The sequence below is a fragment of the Apteryx mantelli genome, chromosome 3, assembly GCF_036417845.1.
Source record: "Apteryx mantelli isolate bAptMan1 chromosome 3, bAptMan1.hap1, whole genome shotgun sequence".
NCBI classification, from domain to species: domain Eukaryota; kingdom Metazoa; phylum Chordata; class Aves; order Apterygiformes; family Apterygidae; genus Apteryx; species Apteryx mantelli.
The window spans coordinates 38224794-38242831 of NC_089980.1; the positions used below are offsets into that span (position 1 = coordinate 38224794).

The following is an 18038-nucleotide window of genomic DNA, read 5'->3' on the forward strand; positions in this document are numbered from 1 at the left end:
GTTAAAAATGTACAATATCAAACTACAAAATTAACAAAGTATTTGTTAAGCATTCCTGTTACTATTTTTATTAAAATACATCAGTTTATTAGTTCAGTCCAAATTAAAGTATATCTTGGTAGTGACACACAGTTAAAAAAAAAAAAAAGCAGGGGGAGAGGAGAATTCCAGATTTTTCAGAGATGGGTTTGAGTACATGAGGAAAAACTTCTTCACTGTGAGGGTGACAGAGCACTGGAACAGGTTGCCCAGAGAGGTGGTGGAGTTTCCTTCTCTGGAGATATTCAGAACGCGCCTGGATGCAATCCTGTGCAACGTGCTCTAGGTGACCCTGCTTGAGCAGGGGGGTTGGACTAGATGATCTCCAGAGGTCCCTTCCAACCTCAGCGATTCTGTGTGAGTTTGAAGACTGGCATTAGTCATTCCTACCTATAATTTATAACAAATTATGTTATTCGGTTTTGAATGATTCTACTTTAAATATGTGTTTAAATGAAAACAAGTTTTCACAGCCAAAGAATGAAACTGCATACTTAAGTGTGCTAGGCATCTTTTCCCAGTTCCTTGCATATATAATTCAAAGGCAAAACTTAAGATTATATTTAAATATGATACTTTCACAAAAGCTGGCAGAATAAAATAAATTAAAATCAAGTTTGCCTGACTTTTCTAAACTTCAGAAGTTTTCTTTTGCTCAATTTCAGTATATACAGTTTAATACGGCAATTATATATTTCTTCCACTGTATAAAGGTTTAATAGTTTTGCATAGAATTGGAAAGAAGACATTTCTGTCAAATACACAAATGCTAGGAAAGTCATTCCAATCAATTTGACAGGTATTTGGTTAGTGATAGAAGTATAATTTATTCACATTTAGCCTAGACTATGAAATGTAGCCTTTTGTCTATGGACATCTTCCATACAATCTGCTGGACTGAGTCCTTTGCGACTAAGCAAGCCAAGAGCTGGATTACAGCTAGAGGTGTCTCCTGAGAGCTAAGACTTGTCATCGGAGTACATGTCCAAACAGTCACTTGGCAGACTAGATGGTAAGAATGTTCCCTGATGGAAAACTTGACATCAGCATGAAAATGGGAAAGACAAATGAATGTGATGTCTTTCCATCTCTTTAGAGTTGGTTGTTATTTTTAACATATTTGTTCGATGAAGGGTGTGGGGTTTTGTTTGTTGGGTTTGTTGTTGTTGTTTTCACATGTAACCTCTGTCTTGGAATAACATACAAAGATATCAGAATAAAATCTTGGCCTCCTAGTTAAGTGGAAAACTTGCATTGACTTCCTTGCAGTGAGGATTTCATGTTCTTTCTTAAAACTATCAAAGTAATTATATTATTATGGGATTTTAAGATGCACATGTACTTAACTCTATGCAGTAATCTGTAGCTACCTCTCTTTAATAAATAATTTGTTCACTGAACATGAAAATTAAGTTACAAAAGCTATGAATTCAGTGTCTGCTCTACTTTCATTTTTGAAAGTCACTTACATTTATTAATTTGGAGGGATAAATTGGACTCTTTTGCATGGTACTGAGCCCATGAGAATAATTTACAAAGATGCAAATGACATCACTTACAACTAATATCAAACAACCTTTACATATATTTTTCTCTAGTTAAATTAACTTTTTATTAATAAACCAAAAATTTAGTAATTCACAGACTGATTCTAAAACAAGATTTAGAACTTGATAATAAAAAGAAAAAAACAGATATAAATAACTACCTTCTCTCACTTACCATCATTTACGAGACAACAATGTTGGGTACTTTTATATTGCTTAAAGATCCTGTACTCATTGCTGTCATGATTGTATAGTATGCATAAGATTAACGTGGAGTGCTTTCTCAATTCTGTCTTTATTTACATGTATTCGGTTTATTCTCTTTCTACAAATTCCCCCAAACAGTATCAAAACAGAGCATAATATTTAAAATGCAATTCTAAAAATAAGATTTACTAGCAATTATACTGCTCTTCTTACTGGTTCTCATTATAAAAGAAATATTGGGGAAAAGATTAGAACACCATTGTTTATTACATTGTTAAAAACTGGGACCAGCAGTAGACTAAATTACATTCAAAAAGTCAATTAGACCATGTAATGCTTCTGATATGCCTGATGGGGTGTTGGGGGGGGGATCCCAATAGCAGAAAGCTATTCACACTCTTAAAAGAAGATGTTTCTCAAGATAGAAAACATATATTCAGTTAGAAACAAACATTAAAAGATAAACATGTTTTTATATTTTATGTAGAATCACTTAAAGTCCATCTAAAATCTAACAAATTAATCCTTCAGCTACAATGGAACTAAAAATGGAGCATTATATGTTAAGTTTAGAACTGCTGTTTTTTTATTGCCTGCTAATAATTATATCTCTTATTTTAAAGCTCACAATTGCTATAATGACAAGTCCTGGTAGAAAAGCATAGAGCAATAAGAAATCCATTGTGAAGCGGGACATTGCACCAGGAAAGGTTTTTTCAATGAGCTGAACACCATGAGAGAAAACACAGGCTGAACTAACTGCAGTGGAAATGTTGGATCCACCTGCAAAAAACAAAAAAGAAAATTAATTCCTTTAGGTAAATCAGTAGAATTAAAACTTGGGCTCTGGTATCTAGCTCATACATTTAATCTATCTAGCCTAAATGTTTGTTTGAATGATGAACTATGCATATAGTTCACATTCCCACCCTTTTGGAATAGGAACAGATATTCTGTATGTTTCTGTAGTTAATCTTTGCCATGTTTTTTGAAGGGAAGAATGAAGGATCACTAGGAGCTTTCAGTTTCATTCATGCCAAATGAAAGAAGATTTAGGGCTTATCAGACACACTGTATAGAGGGGGTCTCAAGAAGTGATTTACCTGGTATGATAGACTTATATCATTCATATTTGCTTCCAGAATTCAAAAAACTAAGGCTGTTTGAAGGGCACATTAAAAAACAACTGTGTATAATTATTACCAAAGTCATGGATTCACTTTCTAGCCGTTATTCTTACAGTCATATTCTAACAGTTACTAGTTACGTTCTTGTAATAAGGAAGGGCAAGAGAGATTGATGAAAAATAATGGATAAAGACTATATAACCTTGGAGAGGATCAAAGCCTTAGGGCAGGTCCAAGGCTATAAGTTTTACCTCTACTGATTGCTGCTGATTACTAACTTTTCCACCCTGATTCTGATGTTTTGCCAGTCATCTTGCTCGCAACCAGCAAAGCACAGCCTGACAGATCCAAGCTGCTCCACACTAAGAAAACTGGACAGGAACTATCTAGAAATTTGACAGAACTCAGTGATATTGACATTTTGGACTTAGCTCCTTAACCTGTCACTTGTGCCCATAACAGCTTTAGATCAATAAAGCTGCCTTTACTCCCTTTTCCATGGTAACGTATCTGAACATTTGCCTCACTGGTATCAGAAGAAATGTCTGGTCAGACATTTTCTGTCAGTTCTCCCTGCACTGATGTTTTCTTGTCTATTTGATCCAGTGTAATGCAGTTCTGATAAACATGTGGCAGGCTGCAAAATTCACCTTCTAAAATGCTTAAGGTAGTAGGAAAAAGGTGAGGAAGAGACAGATGGAAAACTGAAAGATGAGGAACAGAGTAAGGAGAAAGAGTTGAATTTTTGTCCAGTTTGCTGAGTTTACAGTATGTCTTTATAACTTGGTAAGTTTTCTTTAATAACTAATAAGTTATCCTTAACTTATAAGGGATACTTGTAATTGCATGCAGAAGGAAAATAAACATTAGCATCTCATTAAAGTTACTTACAAAGGGCTTAAAAGTTTTTTTTTAAAACACTTACCACATGTGAAGTTTAAGCCATAAAATTCATTGACTACAAGAATCTCACTGCTGTATTTTTGGAAAGTAAGGTAACTTAGCACTTTAAAAGGTGTTGGCATTTCTTCTATGGTCCTTAAATAAACAGAGAAGAAATTAAATTGGCTCTTGCTACATTACAAGAGACAGTCCTACTCCAAATCAAAACAACCTCACATCTTTGGTCATAGCTTGTTATAGAAAGAGTTCTTGATTATACAGGTAGAGTTTTCAAAGTGTGTTCTAGTGCTAAATGAGGAGAGAACCATGAAGGTCATCTCCAACTTCAGTAAAGTGTCATAATGTTCAGTCCTGACTTGCTTAAGGACAGTTGCAAATAATTCTATGCACTTCTTTTGATAGTCACATTGCACTAATAAACTAAAAATGACAAAGAAAACCCAATATAAACATTAACAGTAAAAATGTGTTGTTTGCGAAGTAAGAAACCATGACCCCCTCACTTCATGTTCAAAATAAAAAAGATGGAATATTAACTCACTGGAACAATAATAATGATACAAATAAAGCAAAGAATTAAGAATAAAACTAGAATATGAAAAGTTTGAAGTAACACTATTCAACCAGACTGGCCAATTTCTGCACCTCAAAAAAACTGCACACAGGTTGTTTATAATTAAACATAGAAATGCAGCAGAAATACCCAGTAACCCAAGTCTCAATGCCATTTTTAATATCCTTCATTGCCAGTAAAGATTAATCATTGAAGAGCTTCACAATATTAATTAGCAATGTCTCTACTGTAAAATAAGGTGAAAAAACACTAATACTTTTTAAGTTATTAAGGCATTCGATTATGGTAGAAAGAATAACACTTTTCTCAGTATAAGCATACATCTTCCTGAAATTTAGCAGGGGCCAAATTAACTGGATATTAACCTAGTTTCACTTTGATAAACAAGTCTTAGGTGAGACTGGGATCAACAAAGCATGAACAGCTTTGTGAAGAGCCATGCTTTTCTTGAGGACAACTTGACATCAGCTATTGTTAGGACTATTTCATTTTCATGGGAAAAGTCTCAGTTGAGCATATCACATTTACTAGAAACCTGAAGAAAGCTAATTAGTTTTCTTGACAATAATACATTTATTCTGGTATGTATCTCAAAGAGCAGAGAGTAGTTTCAGTACTGACAAATGTAAGGGGAATACTGGTCAAAGTTCATGCACATTATTGATTTACAATGAAAAAAACATTTGCACATTAATACAGCAAATGAATCGTAATTTTTTTGGACATTTAACTAGTTTATGATTTATTATTACTACATAGTTCAGTCTGCACAGATAGAAAAAGTATCTGAAAAGTTTAATGAATAAACTGGAGAGTAACAGCTGAAAATAACTTTTTTTTCAATCAAAAATTCGCAGTGTTTAATACCTGCTAAGGTCCCGCAATTAATTACTAAAAGTTGTAGGATTTTTTTCTTTTAAAGCCTTTAATGACAGCATTTCATGTGATCATGTTGGCATGAGTAAAGAATTCAACTGAGCTGATAGTTTGAATCATTCAGTTTTATCTTTAATTTAATTGCAAAAAGAGGCAGTGAAGAATTTTAAAAATGTCAGTATCTTTAGTGATATCTGAAGTTATTAAATGCCCTTTTTGTGTATTTTGTACAAGGTCTAGCATGATCAGATAGTCACATCTCTGAAAATAACAGCTGCACTTTCATCCCTTTGCTGCCTGTGCATTATTGCTCGGCAGCATTAGTGACTGTTCATGAAACTATTCTAGATGTATATTGTTTTAACATTAAAACCATAAAGAAATAAACCTTTTTCCTACCTTAGAAGTCCGGTTCCCACTATCACACCTGCTGAATTAAGCAGCACCACTCCACTTTGGACTATATTTGGGTTTTGAACCACACCAAGTAAAACAAGTGTTAGTAGCTCACCAACTGTATGACATGCTAAGACAACAGCAAAGAAACATCCAAATCTGGAAGCATCAGGATACAACCCTACCGTCCTGTGCAAAGATGAGCAAAAGAATATTTTAAAAGTGCTTTGGTACTAGACTTGGAATCTAGCCTTTATTTATTTTTATTTCTATTTCTATTTCTATTTATTTTTGCAATAACAGCTTAGTAAGTGAACAGTTGTTGGACCCTTAAAGGACATCTGTTCACCTCATGATATAAGTGCAGACATACTAGGTTTTCTTCATCTAAATAAGAGAGAGTTGTGTGAAGGTGTAATTGTAGCAGAAGTCTGCATTATTTCAAGATTACCACCATGACTTCTACAATCCCTTAAACTAATGTCTTCCTTCTTTTAGAGTCTATGCAGTGGGAGTTATTTATACAGTAGTCACATATTTAAAGAGCATCTTTACGCAGATAATGAGCAGACAGAATTTTGCATATCTGATACTGTGCATGCAAATTCACAATTCAAAGGCGGCTGTCTGGGTTAAATTTAAAGAAGGATATACTCATCCTAATTAAATGGAAGGCTAATTCAATTTGTCACCCATGTAATTCATCCAAATGCAATCTCCTCCAAACTCTTACTCTACTAAACAGCACACTCTTCCCAGCTTTTCCTTAGTTTACCTAAGGAAAAAAGTCCCCCACAATCCATAGTAAAGGTTCGAAAGTTAAGAAAGGCCAGAGTTTCCTTGGCAAACAATTCAGTCTCATACTGTATATGACAGATGACAAAGCCTTTTATTATATGGTGACATACTATTTTTTTTCCAAAATACCTCATACCAAAATTACATTATACTAGATACAGACTGGGTGCTCCTCTTAGCTAACAAGCAGCTGTTCGACATGTTGTTTCCTCTTCATTGCTCACTGCAAAGCCCCATGTCTTTTTTTTTAATATACCACATTCAAACCATGGTCTTAAAATAGAAGTGTTGATTTTCTCACAGGCTTTCCCTGGCATTTTTTGCATGTAATACAGAAACAGTCTCTATTATAAATAGATGGCTGAACACATATTCTTAAAGTATTAAACCTTCACAGATCTAGCAGATATTAACAACCTCTAATCACAGTTTGGTGCAGAAGGAACAGCTCTTCAAAGTCCTACCATTAAGCTCTGGAAAGCTCTAATACTTTACACAGAGCTACATAGATACAGACTAGTAAATCGGGGGTAGGTATAAAAAGGCCTAAAATAGAAGAGAGGAAAAAAAAAAAACTCAGGAGAGAGAGTATTACAACAAATGAACGGCAGGATAACATAAACTGTTAGAGCATTTCCCAGAAGTATACTTAGCTGGGAAAATGTGCATAAACAGGGTACATTAACTTGATTGCCATACAGAAGTTACTGTATTTGTTCTGGGCCAGACCTGGCTTGCGACCCATCGGGTCACAGTTCGGGTCTGTCTGACCTGCCTACATAGACAAACCCTGAGAGAAATGGTTTGTAATAATATGTATGAGAGGCTATCCAAGCCTCTCCAAAAGTTAGTCCATCCATAAAAGTTTAGTCCTGCACAGATACACCCTTCAAAAGCTCACAGAGGAACTGCTAGCCCTAAGAGGCCTAAGGGCACTAAGGAATTACCAGGAGGCCTATCGCTAACATGGTAATTGAAGTTGATAACAAGAAGAAAATAACGATCCAATAGATGATACTAGTGCTTACCAGTATATGAAGGCACTGAAAATTGCTACACTGATGATACTGAAGGGTAGAAAATGTAGTATATAAGCTACAAGCATTTGCCACTTCTGATACAAGCCGTCTTTACTTTCTTGGTCACTGATCGCACGTAAGGGTGGAACTGGATTAAATATATTAAAAAATAAATTAAATCATCATTGAATAAAGAGACCAAGACTTGTTGCAAACAAACAAACAAACAAACAAACCTTAAGCACTGAAACAACTTTGAGAATATATCAGAAACATTCCATCTAAACCAGCCTGATCACCTTTTCCCACTACAAGTGCAAAATATGCATTAAACTGCAGATTGCAAAGGTTTGTGTGCATAAGGAGAGAGGCCTAACTATGTGACATGTAGGACAGACTTTGCAGATACAAATTAATCACATGAAAAAACTGCCTTTGCTGGATAATTTCTTGTGGTGCTCTGATCTCAGGGTGACGACAGCAGTGTATGTTCCTTACATGGGCAGAACAGTTTTTAGGCTGTAAATAAAAACTATTGTTGGTCTTTGTGTGGCTAATTTACAACAGCTGCAAGAGAAGCACTCTCTAATAAGAATGTAATCACCACATAATACTCTCAAATCTAATTATCCTTAATTGCTCTCAAAGCTGTTTTGCACTTCCACTGTTTCCATGCCTGTGGTTTTGATCTCACTTAAGATGGTAAATTATAGACCTAGACTTTGTCCTGCTTTTATAATGCTACACGCAAGCAAGTTAAGGGCTCTTGCATAGTTCAGAATACAGCCTCAGTGCAGAGGCCAGCTGTAAAAAGGGAGAGGCTCAGATTAGTAGCATATTCCTTCATTAAGTCCCTCTAATGCACTAATCTTTTCCTGAGGTTCTGTTGCTTCCCCTTTGGATTTCATACCATTGTATCAGCTCTGACATTACCTACAACTGTAAAGAGCCTTTCAATAACAATCTTCAATAGGAATTTTTACTATTTACAAAATAGCAGCAGCAATACCTGCTGCTGCACATAACACAGAACAGAGACTCACAAAGTGCAACAGCATTGAGCATGCCCGTGTAGGGAGGGGCACTCACGCACTGGTAGATAAGCCCCACACGGTCCTGCACTGCTCCTTTTAGAAGGTCATTCCTTAGTCTGAGGAGGAAAAATGCTACAAACAAGCCATATAACAGATTCTGGAAGAGACGCATGATGATGCCCATCTTATCTTTGGAGAAGTTTCTTGTTATCCTCCTGATAATGAAACATAACAGAAACAACATAATTGTTAGCTATGATTGAGCACATGTTGGTAGAGTATTTAACTTTGAACAAATCTTACGCGCAAAAGGTCCACAAAGAGGTAATATTACAATAAGATAGACAGAAGTGTTAGACCAAAAGAAGAAAAAAGTGTATTTGTATATGTGGCGAAAAAAAACAGAGCGATTAGTGGATAAAAAACAAAATGAATCTTTTTATAGAAAAAAAAAGTCTTACCGTAAAAGAATCCATAATTTGGAAAATGCAGTGGGTGAGTCTTTGCTTTTGAATGGTATTGGTGGCAGCTCTTTCATACACTTTGTCCTTTCAATGGCTGCCAGTACTTTGCTAAAGATTTCGGAGTTTTTGTAGGCCGACACAATTATCTGAACCCTACTGTAGGTTTCAAGTTCACGTTCCTTGCATCGAGTGTCCACAGATGTCAGATCCACTGCAAATTTGCAAAGTGTTTACTATATACATCATTTTCCCTTCTTATCTCTCCCAACCCCTGCAACTTACCTTCCTCATCTCCATCCTAAAATCTGTGAAGGAGAAAAGGCCCACTTGAAACTACACAAAGTTTCTTTTTACTCATCATTTCCATTAGAAAAAGCCTGAATGGATGACAGTACAGCTACAAGGAAAGCTTTACGTCATCTGTAGGTACCTGAAGGTGCCAGGTCCTTGTCCCTGAAATGCAAGGACTGAGCCACGTACTGGCTGGCCCTTTGGCCTTCTCCATCAGCAGCTCAGAGCTGTGCCACCTGCGAAGCACTGTCTCTGCCGAGGGCGCGATAAAGCACCAGCTGAGGGTGAACGCTGACAAGGATGAATAGTGGCTTTCTCATCATATATTTCTCATGTTTTCAGGAAAATACTCAGACACAGCTCCCTGACTGCCCCTTTCCTCTGCCTGCTTTTCCATAACCATGGAGCTTAACTGTTAAATTCTTCTGAGTTCATGCTGCAAGTCCCTGTTCTTCTCCACTTGAGGCATTTGTACAGCTGCACTGGTTTTCATCTATCTATCTCCTCAAACATTCCTTTGTTTTAATGTGAAGCTAGAGGATGTTCAGCAGACCAAATCCCCCAAGCAGGCTCAGCCCTAGCTGAGATGAACGTTACTTACTGCAGTGGAACTTATGAAAGGTAAATATCTCACAGAGTTAATGCTCCCTTCTAATAAACCCACCTATATCTATTCCTGACACCAACAATTTTTTTTATTGGGAAATTTCTGCTTGCTATTCGTACAAGACATACTGGTCAGACAATAGTGCTGCAGAGCTTTGGAAATTTCCTTTTTCCGTAATAGCAATGAATTATCTAGGGTTTCAAAATCAAGACTGTTGTCCTCATGCATAGCTGTTCTTACAGACTGTTGTATCATTTTTCTCTATCGGCTAAGATGTCTATATCCGTTATTTATTCTTAAGCTCTCTTTCATCCTTAGATTTCAGTTTTTCAGTGTTATGCTCAACTTCAAAATACAAATTGAACAACAGTAAAGAATATCCACAGCCCTTGTCCAAGATTCTTAAAGTGTCCTCCAAACTTATGAATAATTCTCTGGTATTCCAAAAGCTGGAATAAGCAGAATTGTCTCTAATGGCAAACCCGTCAAAAACTGGGACTTAACTTCTATAAATATGAACATCCAAAACACCGACCACACTTCTGAAAACTTGGCCAATATGATTTGCTTGAAGCAACATGGCAAATACATGGCAGCCAGGTGTGTTTAAAATATCTAGTGCAGGACGAGTCACTAGACCAAAGTAGCTGATGCCTACTATGCATTTGTACTTTTTTATGAATACAATACATGACATTTCCACAATACAACCCATGCTCAATACACAGGATCTTATTTTCCTCTGGTGGTGGTGGTGTAAATGTTATCAGAATCTGTCCCTTCATTCACATCATTAAATCACACAAAAAAACATAAACTACCAATTTTCCAAAGACTAAATATTCAGATGATTCTTTGCTCTAAACTGTATTTTCTCCTTTTTCTTGTCACATTCAAAGGTTGACATTTTAAGAATGCACTACTCTCTTTACCATGCCTTTTAAAAAGAGGGTCTAAATCTCAAATCATCTATGCATTTCAAGACTATTCAAATTCATGAAGAAAAAATTATCCTCACTGTCACACCAGTATTTTCAGCTTCATCCCATTCTAGCTTCATGTCAACAACCATCCTCTCTTCTCTCTGAATTTAGGATGCCATCAAGACAATAGAAAAACACTGCCTCTCCTGAATGTGCCATGTTTCTGAATACAGCTTTTTGGATCGGTCAAATTCACTAGTTAACATTCAGCTAATATTGTCAGAAATCAGCCTACATAACAGATTTAAAAAGATGAATATATACACATATGTATGCATTTGTACACACACACACTCTCACACATGTTCTCCAAGCATTTGTCCATGTGCACAGATGCCCTGCAATGAACCTTTTAGGTCCTGTATTGATAAGACAGGACAAGTCATCTTTACCAAAGGGCTTGCTATCATCTTCTCTTGAAGAGACGGTACCTTCTGCTCCAATAGGATATCCAGGTACTAGCAGCTCCCCAAAATTTCTGAAATCTCAAACTGTCAATCTCTGGAAATTGATACCACAGTCATTGTGTGGCATTGCATCCTTCCCTCCAGGCATGTTAGCCTAAACTTACTTGCAAAATCAACAACTGTCTTCAGTTGCTTGGCACCACAAAAGTCTATGAGAGCCAGAGACTTTCCATGTTTTGGGAATCAAACTGGTATTACTATGATGTCCAATGGACAGCCATAGGTAGCTATCATTGGGAATGCAGAGGTTTCATGAAGCTGAGATATCCTGTTTATTAGTAGTTTATTCCACCATTTCCTTCTGCTGTGGTTCAGTCCTACTGCAAACTTTTGCTGTTTTAAGGAGTCAGTGGAGGTCACATTGACCCAGCTCTCTCTCACCTTTGAGCTGAGCAGAAAATACATTTCTATCTCTGGAAAAACTCTATCTTGGGAAAAAAGCAAATTGTTTGTTTAAAGGAAACCCATGTTTTTGCCAAAACAGCATAGACAAACTTACCATAGATGTCAAAAGGATTTGATTGTTCAGGACAAGAATAGCCACAGTCGCTAAAAAACTTAATCATTTCCAAAGGGTTCCCACAGAAAACCATTTCTCCAAAGCTCATGATGGCTATTTTGTCAAATAACTGCTGGAACAAAGTAATACATTAGCAATATCTACTGAGAAGTGCATTAATTCCTGAGCATAGCTAGTTTTCTTGGTAATAAAAATGCTTTGACAGGAAAAATAGTTTTGACACATTCAAATTTCCTTAGTATATTTATGTCAAAGGAAGTTCGTCCTTTCTATCATTCCTCTCAATGGTTATGCAAGATGACACATTTATAAGCTCTTAAAACTAGTGATTCTCAAAGCTATCAGAGTCAGCAGTGTACAGATGGAAGGGGTAATCCAAGAACAGGAATGGGAGCTGTGCACTTCTGACTTGAGTTCTAACACACATTTATTTAGTGACTGACCACCTTTGGCACTTAATAGGCCCAGTCTGTAAAATCCCCAAATTACTGGGATGATTAGTTATTTTCTGTGAAGTGCTTAAGGACTTTAACAGTACTGTTGTTTGGGTGTATATTTGCCAGGGCCTGGTCCCCACCAGCTACCATCAACACATATTGCCAAGGCACCGGTACCACTTTCAGTATGGGAAAGCCCCATCTCTCCCCTATGACTTCCTGACCACTTGTCTTAGATACAGTCAGCCAGAGAAGAGATGCCGCGCATTCGCAGGGTGAGTGGTATAAGATTCAAAAGAGCAAAGTGGGAAATAGTAACAGAAGGGAGAAATTTTCTCCCCAGTGCAGGCCTGTAACACAGGCCTGCCACACACATGGCCAAGGGGTACCCACATTGCTTGACCCAAAGAGGAAACAAGATGGGAAAAGACAGAAAAAAGATCCTTCTCCATTCCAAATCATGGAAATCTTTGCCTGTTCCTGGTTGCAAGTGTTACTGAAATATGAATGTGTGATGATAAGTAAATATGTAATATTTACATATTTAAGAATACATAAATGACAAATAAGTAATGATAAATAATGATTTATTTGCCTTGTCCCAGTGTTTTTTGTTTTGGTAGCCATATAGCATACAAAGGTTATGCACACAATCAGTGCACGTTCACTTTGTGTCCCAGAATGCCCTCCCACTGGCAGAAGGCCAGAGCTGGAAGGTTAAAGACAAGAAGCCTGTATTTAATGCAGGGCAGGGGGCAGCAAGAGAGCCCTTGAAGGCCACTGTTCTGGATCTTGCACTTTTATCCCCCCAAAACTCAAGCACTTTAAAGTCTGGCAAAAAAGCAGTTAGTGAGTAGATATCATTTACCTTAAAGAGTTCTGAGCGAGGCTGGTGAATTGTAATAATCACGATCCGGTCTCTGTGTGCAAGTTCTGAAAGCAGTGAGACGATCTGGTTTGCAGTCAGGCAGTCCAGCCCTGTAGTTGGTTCATCAAGTAGCATGACCTCTGTGAAAACACAAGAAATATCGTTAAAACTCAGGTAAATGGGGAGCAAATGTTACAGCATCTGCCTTTACAGCTAATTTGACAAATACTATAGAAATTACTTTACATGTGAAATTCCACGTGTAAAGCAGAGTATGTATAATCATCACTGTGGCTTGATCTTTCAGCTTTAATTTGCTTCAGTGGTTCAGTTTCAGCTGCTAGGAATAAGGACATAAATGAGAACTGCAGGAACCGAGCATAATCATTTGTTTCTAAGTTCAGATGAAATCTGAAAATTACCAAAATAATTTGATATATACATCTGCTTCTAAGAACAATGGTGATAAAATTCACCACATATATAAAAGTAAATATAACTGACAAAATCAGCTAGAAGTTATAATCTGAATTTAAAAAATATATACAATTCATTAACAATTTAGAGTTATGTTAAAATATAGCATGCATAATTCCATAGATAAGACAGGTTTTTTACTGCATTTTCTTCATGATTTTCAACATGAATATATTGCAAATGGAAAGGCTATGACAGTCAAATCCATTAGTTTTACACAAGTGAGATAAAGCACAGAAGAAGAGGGCAGCTCAACCTTCATCAGGGTAAGGGGGAAGGAAACCTTTCTCTATAGGCTTATCTACACAGAAGAATTACTGTGCTACAAGCTTAGTGAATTTATTGAGTAATAACTACTGCCAGTGAATGCTCTGGGAGTCACCCTTAGCATATAGCATCTGCCATATAGCTTATTCTGCTTTCTAAATGTTCCCTCCTGCCTAATGCACACTAGAAGCGTTTGCACTCCTACAAGGACTCTAAGATCCCCAAATTGCATGGTATAAACTCACACCAAAAGATACTTTTACAGACAAGTCCCTATGGGTAAAAGGCAGCTGTGGTCTGCTTGGCCTTTTTTTCTTGGTTACTCCTCTGCAATTGATGCAAATGCACTAGTTATGCTTGTAGGCAGGGTCTGGGTGAATGATCTCATTTCCGTTAGATCCTAAATATCCTTCCAACAGGGGCACCTTTAAGAAACTATCTTAAGACTGACAAATTAAAGTCTCACATGCTGTTTTCCATGGCTAATCCTCTCAGTCACTCAGTTACTCTGCTTTGATTTTTATCCATCTGATTTTTTTCTTTACATTAAAACTACAACCATATAAAGAAGTCTGACGTTCATCAGTATCTGCTTTCTTATCAAGAGAAATGGAATCCCATTTCATCACTGCCTGCAGCTAAAAAGAGCCGTGGGATGTGTTTTCTTTACTGACTTGCTATCTAAATCGGCTCCGGTACATGAAGGCTATTGTTCTCCTCAGCAGTTACTCTGTGGTGTTTGTGCATTGTCCAGGTGAGCAAAGCTCAAGTCTGACTACCTTTTTGGCTCATGGCTCTCACACATGCATGGCTCAATGGCAGCAAGTCTGCTACAAGACTCAGTGCTTGCATACGTATGGTTTTAATGTGCTCAACTAACCGTAAATTAATCTGTCACAACCAACAGTTCATACATGGAAAAGACGTGAAACAGTTAAGTATGAGTCTAACCACATGTTCATTCCTAAGATTTTAAAATTATCTACTTTCCAAGACCACAAACACATTAATGGCAGACCAGCATTATTGCTCATTCTTTTCTGTCATTACAAGACAACTCTGCTTTTGCTGAACTGCAGAATACAAAATGCTTTTGTATTTTAAAGAAGAATATGGAGGAGCATGGTGGGAGTGCAAAGTGACTCTTTTGTTTCATTTTGAAAATCTGTGTGCTGGTACTTACTGGGATCTTGTAATAGTTGGGCTGCAATTGAAACACGACGCCTCTCACCCCCTGAAATTCCTACAAAAATACGGCTTCCAATTATTTTGTCAGCAATGTGGCTGAGGCTCAACTCAGCCATAACTGCATCTACCTGAAAAATAATTACAATTTAGAAAGACTAATCACTGTTGAATTCAGATACATGTGTGTAAAATTAAAAATTAAAGGAAAAAAGACATAACTTTAAGCTTTCCCAGTATGCTGCTTGCATTCATTCTAGTGAAAAGCATTTACAGTAATCTGGCCTCCATCTGTTGAAATTATATTTTTTTAATTTATTTTTATTTATTCTAAAACAATTAGAATTTTAGCTTCTGTTAACATTAACAGATGAGGAGTTCAGAGATGCAGCTAGAAGTTAAGGTATAAAGCATTAGGGTGATGGTCTGGCTTCCAAAATAAGGGAGCAGAAAAGCAGATCAATTCTGGGAAAGTACAAAATGCTGAATGGAAGATAGGTAAAGAGGGAAGACAGACAGCAAGAGCCTCCAGCTAGGAATACTGAATCTTTACTCTCAGCTGAGGCCAAAAAGAGCCTTCTAGTAGATCTGAAATGCACTATTTTATAGAGAAGGTAGGTTGTAGGGAGTTCATTAGATCAGTGCTTTTTAGAGCTATCCTGGTTAGTGAGAGAGGTCCAATAGAAAGCCAGAGCACTGTCAGGGATGTCTTTGCAGTCCATGAAAATTGCCAAGGCGCATGGTCATAAAGACCCTGAAAGCCACGTTTCCTGGCAGGGAAAAAGGGAGCTGAGCTCAATACCAAGACCAGCATCTGCTGTAGCAGCAACTGCTGCTGCTTTGAAGGTGGGAGTTTCCTTCCCGCATATTCGCTATTCCCCTGGGTGACAGCACAAGCTCCATGCAGAGGAGGGGAGTGTCAGGGAGCCCATGTCCTACTTGCGGCTCAGCTGAAGAATCTCTGTGTGATCCTGAGCAAGTCACTTTGCTTCACATGCCACTTTCCTCAATTGCAGAATAAAGAGTATGAAACCTCATAAATGTAAAACACCGCTGTGGATTGAAAGTGCTGCTAGTAAAAGCATTGCATGACATCCCATCTGCGTTTCCGGTGGAAGATGATAAAATACAGACCTTCTTTTTGATGAAGTTGCTGGAGCATTTCTGACGAGCCAGCAAAGCAGTGTAGGTCAGAGATTCTTGTATGGTGAGGAAGCTTAGCAAAGTGTCATTCTAAAAAAAAGGTAAAGAGGAAGCAACGGTTAGTCCTGTAATAATTAAGATCTTGCTTCTGCTAACACACCCTTCACACATTCATACAATTTTTTAACTTCTCTGCCAAATTAGTACCAAATTACTTACTAGTTAAATCACAGTCAGATTCCATTATTCTACTATACCGGCGACTCTGCTTTGCTTTTTTTTTTTTTTTTTTTAAACACAAGAGGTAGTACAGTGCACAAAAATAAATTGAGAAATCAACCTGTGGCACATAAGAGAAGCAATCCTTAAACTGTTCCTTCTTCAGCTGACGCCCGTTCACATACACTTCACCAAAGAAGTTGTCTTTATGTTCCAGTCTTCCTGAGACTGCATCCAGAAGTGTTGTTTTCCCAGATCCTTTTAACCAAAAGAAATTAATCATGGGATGAGATGAATTGTATGACCTCAAGGGCCATGGCCTCACTTGGATGGAGGCATGAAAATAACAAAGTATTTTTATTACTTACATTAAAATAGGTCCTGAAAATGTGGCCTGTTAAAGGGAAGTAAATGGGAAACCTAGAAGGTGTGTAAACTAGCATTTAATTCCCTCAGATTTACATTTCATAGTGAAACATTTGGGTTTAGAGGTAACCTTCTCTGTTACTGAAGTTGTAATTGCTGGTTAGATGACTGAAAACAGAACTCTGAAAACCAAGTGTCATGTTATTCAAAGCAGGGGTTAAAAACAGCTGTGGCTTCATTGTTTAAAATACAGATCTCTGTCAGATTCATTATGGAAGCCGCTGCTATTAATTCTAGCTTTGTTTCTTTTGAAGTACTGGAACAACTTACCAGAGTTTCCTAAAATGCCCATAATCTGGCCACTCTCTATATGAAATGAGACATCCTTGAGTATTTGCCGGGTCCATTTTTTATGATACAAAGGAATATTCCACCACGGTCCAATACGTTCCCTGTGAGGTCAAACAGCAAAGCAGATGAAATAGGGAAGATTTAAAAATTACGTGTAGGGCAAGTGAATGCTTTGCAATTTTCTGCACGCATTTACGCGGAAGGGAATCTGAAAGGATTATAAATTGTTGAAAGAGGGTTGGGTTCCCCCCCCCCCCCACGTTTTCACTTTTTTCAATTTGATATTATCTGGAAGGTAAAGCAAAGTGTGAGGGGATTTTCCTGAAAGACCACCGGAAGGCTTGCTTCCCTTACATGGTAACCGAAAGGGGAAATGTGACCTGGGGCTTTGTGTGCTGAAGATGCCAGCCGGCCATCAGCCCACCTACCCGCTTTCCTCCTCACAGGAGCAAGAAAGGGCGCGAGCTTTGCGAAGCTCCCTTCGAGACCCCCCCCTTCAAATACAGTTAAGAAAAACACCTCTGGGATGGCACAGCTGCCCTTCCTCCTCCTCCATGCCCCGAGCCTGGCGGCATGTCCCCCTCCCACCCTACCTGACCGTGTAGCAGAGGCCCCGGACGCTGACACTGTTTCGGGGCTGCGCCTCGGCCCCCGCCTCACCGCCCTCCGGCGCCAGGCATGGCTGGCTCGACATGTCGGGCCTGCCGCCACCGCCAGCAGGGCCCTGCGCCCTCCGCATGGCGCTGCCCCGGCCTCCCGCCTGGGGATTGCCTCAGAGGGAGGCGGGCAGCCCTCCGCGCTCTCTTCCCCCTCCAGATAACTGATAGGCGCTCGGCCCGGGCGCTATCTGATGTACCTTTAGCCCGCGGCGCG

At 38.1% G+C, this 18038-nt stretch overlaps 1 protein-coding gene across 4 annotated transcripts; it reads right to left on the reverse strand.

The window, feature by feature from the left end:
- Positions 1-307: 307 nt before the first annotated feature.
- On the reverse strand, positions 308-17912 carry ABCG5 (ATP binding cassette subfamily G member 5). 4 transcript variants are annotated; one of them, XM_067293140.1, is made up of 14 exons: positions 17759-17912; positions 17145-17266; positions 16570-16706; positions 16221-16319; positions 15085-15217; positions 13158-13297; positions 11832-11961; positions 8982-9195; positions 8530-8735; positions 7496-7634; positions 5673-5858; positions 3846-3958; positions 2422-2576; positions 308-429 (listed from the first exon to the last, which is right to left on the reverse strand). In XM_067293140.1, the coding sequence occupies exons 1-14, from the start codon at positions 17902-17904 to the stop codon at positions 322-324; spliced, it is 2028 nt and encodes a 675-aa protein (XP_067149241.1). In that variant the 5' UTR covers positions 17905-17912; the 3' UTR covers positions 308-321. The 4 variants fall into 4 exon arrangements, with proteins under 4 accessions (XP_067149241.1, XP_067149240.1, XP_067149243.1 ...); XM_067293139.1 differs by having other exon boundaries at positions 11832-11964; XM_067293142.1 differs by lacking the exon at positions 5673-5858 and having other exon boundaries at positions 11832-11964.
- Between the last annotated feature and the right edge of the window lie 126 nt (positions 17913-18038).

Coding starts and splice junctions, on each gene's coding strand:
- ABCG5 (XM_067293139.1), bottom strand. CDS start 17,904: ATGCGGAGGGCGCAGGGCCCTGCTGGCGGTGGCGGCAGGCCCGACATG. Junction 13,298..15,084: donor CCAACTATTACAAGATCCCA/GTAAGTACCAGC, acceptor GTGTTTTCACAG/AGGTCATGCTACTTGATGAA. Junction 2,577..3,845: donor TGGCTTAAACTTCACATGTG/GTAAGTGTTTTA, acceptor TGTTTTTTGCAG/GTGGATCCAACATTTCCACT.